This window comes from Meleagris gallopavo, chromosome 18 (assembly GCF_000146605.3).
Source record: "Meleagris gallopavo isolate NT-WF06-2002-E0010 breed Aviagen turkey brand Nicholas breeding stock chromosome 18, Turkey_5.1, whole genome shotgun sequence".
NCBI lineage: Eukaryota > Metazoa > Chordata > Aves > Galliformes > Phasianidae > Meleagris > Meleagris gallopavo.
Window position 1 is genome coordinate 141894 of NC_015028.2, and position 2955 is coordinate 144848.

Genomic DNA, 2955 nt, shown 5'->3' on the forward strand with positions numbered 1-2955 from the left:
TCTTGCTTTTCCACATATGCCAATGGGAAAGGAACCCTTGTCCTGATGTTTTTTACAGATCCCTTTTCTGAGATTGTCCATCCCTGGAAGGTGGCTCTGGCTGTAGTCATCACACTTCTGCTTGGGTCATTTGTCATCATTGCTTTTCTCCATAGAAAGCAAGGTGAGCTGAGAGTGGAGGGGATGGAGCGCAGGGAGGTGTTGTGCAGGGACAGGGATGGTCAGGGTGATGCTGAGCTCTGCTCCTTGGAGGTACACAGGAGGAGGAAGGGAGATTTCTCCTGGGATTCCCAGGGCTCATTAATTAATGTTTGCCTTTTTTTTTGGCAATGAAGGATGGGGAAAAGGAAAGGGGTGTGAGTGGGAAGATAGGAAAGTGGCTGGATTGTGGGGCAGGTGGAAAGGTCTAGAATCTCAAGATGTTCCAAGAGACCAAGCTGCCCTGGTGACCACTTCTTCGTCCGCTCTGTTTTCCAGCGGCACGGATAAGAGAGCTGAGTGAGTCCTTCCAGCCCCTTCCACCATCAAAATCTCCTTAACAGAACCAATAGAAGACTGCAGACCGGGTTTATGTGATGTGTTGGTGTTTTGGGATGTATTGGGACCTTGAGATGTGTCTATCCTGATCGATTCACATGCAAAACTCTTGCATCAGTTTCCTTTATATTGGCTTAATTCCTTCTTGAGACCAAAGTGATAATTTGCCACTTCCCAGAACAAAGATTTGGGGTATTGGCATGGGAGCAGCCATGGGATGAGAAGGTCCTCTGACCACGCATTTCTTTTCCTTCTATTTTCCAGAAAGAAAATATGCAGAGTTGGGTAAGTCTCCTTCCCCAAAGTGAGGAATTCAGGTCTCCCCATGGCATCAGCCCTGGGATGAGCCGCTGTCCCCTCTGACCATGCACTGCTCTGATCTTTCTTTTCCAGCTAAACTAGTTTCTCTTCCCATTACTTTTTTTTTTAATTGTTTTGGGAGCTGTGCAATGAGGTGTTCCTTCATAATGCATTATTTCTGCTTTTCCTTTGCAGAGAGAAGCGATGCAAAGTTGGGTGAGTCTCCCTCCTTAAACCAAAGAGATTTGGGGTCTTCCCATAGGTTCAGCCATGGGATGATAATCTGATCCTTCTCAATATGCATTTTGTATTTGTTTCTTTTGCAGAAAAACTAGCTGGAAAATTGGGTGAGTGCTCCTTCCCAAATTAAATTAAAAATGGGCTCTGCCTGTGTGAGCTGTGGGATGAGATGTTCCTCTCATCACGGATTGCTTTCTTCACTCCTTTCCAGAGCAACAAACAGAAGCAGTGGGTGAGTCTTCTTCCCCGAACCAAAGGAAGCTGGTATTTCCCATGGGATGAGAAACTGTCTCATCTTTTTTTTTTGGTAGAGAAAGGCAATTCCCAGTGGAGTAAGCCACAGTCGTTAAATCCAAGGGAATCTGAGGTCATCCCAAAGGACTATGGACGGCATGAAAAATCCCTTCACACGTCCTTCTCTACTCCTACTAACCCAGAGAAACGCCACAAAGCAATGGGTGAGTTTCTCCTCCCATATTGAAAATGTTGGGATCTTCCAGTGGAAGATGTAGGATGAGCCGTTCCTCTCATCATGCACTGTTTCTGCTTTTCCTTTGTAGAGAGATCACATTTAAAGCATCCTCAGTATCCAAACTGTAGAGGTGTGAGCATACATGGGACTGCATGGAACATTTGACCTAGAAAAACAATCTGAAGAATTGGACTGAGATATTAAATGCACCTGGCAATAACCACAGGTGTTAAACTTTGTAGTCTCCTCTGTTTTCCTCTCCTCTCCCTGTGATTGCACAGGATACCAAAACTGTGATAACTAAAAGCAAGCGTGGAGATCCAAAGCAGGAATGAGACAAGCCAGTATTGAGTGAGAACACTGCATTTCTGTGAGCCAAAGCTGCCTGAGGGGCCACTGAACAGAAGATGCATGACCTCAAAATGCAGTACAGCTGGAAGAAACAAACCATATAAGGGAAGAAAATGGGTGGAGACGGAGATCCTGGAAAGATATGGACATTTTGGGAAACGGTACGACCATGTATCAGGGTTTGTGGAATTCTAATAAATATGTAATGCCTTTGAAAATATAAATACGCATGCAGAAGCAGAGGTAGAGAACTGGTTTGGGTGTTAACACTGTTCTCTTTTGTAATATAATAAAGGATACCTGCTGATGGTTATCAATTCTTGATTGTTATCAGTTACTGGGGGTTTGGTTCCACGGAACAGGCTGAGCCTTCATCCTGGAACCAAAGCAATGTGGGCTCTATTGGATAACGAGCCGACCCTTCTCACCATGTGCTGCTTTCCCAGCAGAACAGGGCTCCCTCCATGAAGCTAAAAAGGAAGAAAACACATTAATAGACAAAAAAATACACAAAAACAGGAAAAAAAATACTTTAAAAAATACAATTAGAGTAACGATAATAACATTAAAAATCCATACTAACCTTTCTCAAGGGAAAAGCACCAACGACAGCACTCTGTGTCCCATCGCAGTGCTATGAGAGCAGCCCTGCATTTCAGAGCTGACCCCGTGAGCCCCACAGCGGGGGGGGACCCTCCTCCACAACGACCCCCATCACTCACACGGGATGCCCAAAGAAACAACAAGAGCCCTAAAGGTTCCTCCTGGTGCTGCAGCCGCCTGTGTTCCTCATTCCATCCCATTAACCCAAGAGCAGCTCATCGCCCCCACGGCAGCAGCTGAACGAGCTTGGAGCCTAAAATGGCCCCAGCTCCTCACACCGCCCACCGTCCCGCCCCCAATGGGGGCGAGGCCAAGGAGAGGGGTTGGAAAAACCCTTTAACATCAACACCCACCGGATCCACACCCACCCACGTTTACACCGCGCTGCTCCCCGGTGGGGTTGGGGGTCCCGTCGTGCTTTGCCCCCCCCCAGCCCCCTCCCCACTTCCCAT

At 46.9% G+C, this 2955-nt stretch overlaps 1 protein-coding gene and 1 long non-coding RNA gene across 3 annotated transcripts in view; one reads left to right on the forward strand and one right to left on the reverse strand.

The window, feature by feature from the left end:
- LOC109370405 (myelin-oligodendrocyte glycoprotein) overlaps positions 1 to 2213 on the forward strand; it is a 10809-nt gene extending 8596 nt beyond the window's left edge. The window contains exons 3-10 of one of the 2 annotated variants that reach the window (XM_019621272.2): positions 59 to 163; positions 478 to 498; positions 802 to 822; positions 1033 to 1053; positions 1164 to 1184; positions 1289 to 1309; positions 1389 to 1535; positions 1638 to 2213. In XM_019621272.2, coding sequence (XP_019476817.2) covers positions 59 to 163; positions 478 to 498; positions 802 to 822; positions 1033 to 1053; positions 1164 to 1184; positions 1289 to 1309; positions 1389 to 1535; positions 1638 to 1714 — 434 coding nt within the window. In that variant the 3' untranslated portion in view covers positions 1715 to 2213. Of the gene's footprint in view, positions 1 to 58; positions 334 to 477; positions 499 to 801; positions 823 to 1032; positions 1054 to 1163; positions 1185 to 1288; positions 1310 to 1388; positions 1536 to 1637 lie in introns of those variants that run through there. The other variant, XM_019621268.2, reaches the window with a different exon arrangement.
- On the reverse strand, positions 1809 to 2812 carry LOC109370409. Its single transcript, XR_002120514.2, has 2 exons — positions 2484 to 2812; positions 1809 to 2370 (listed from the first exon to the last, which is right to left on the reverse strand). It is a non-coding gene; the product is annotated as an uncharacterized LOC109370409 (long non-coding RNA).
- Between the last annotated feature and the right edge of the window lie 143 nt (positions 2813 to 2955).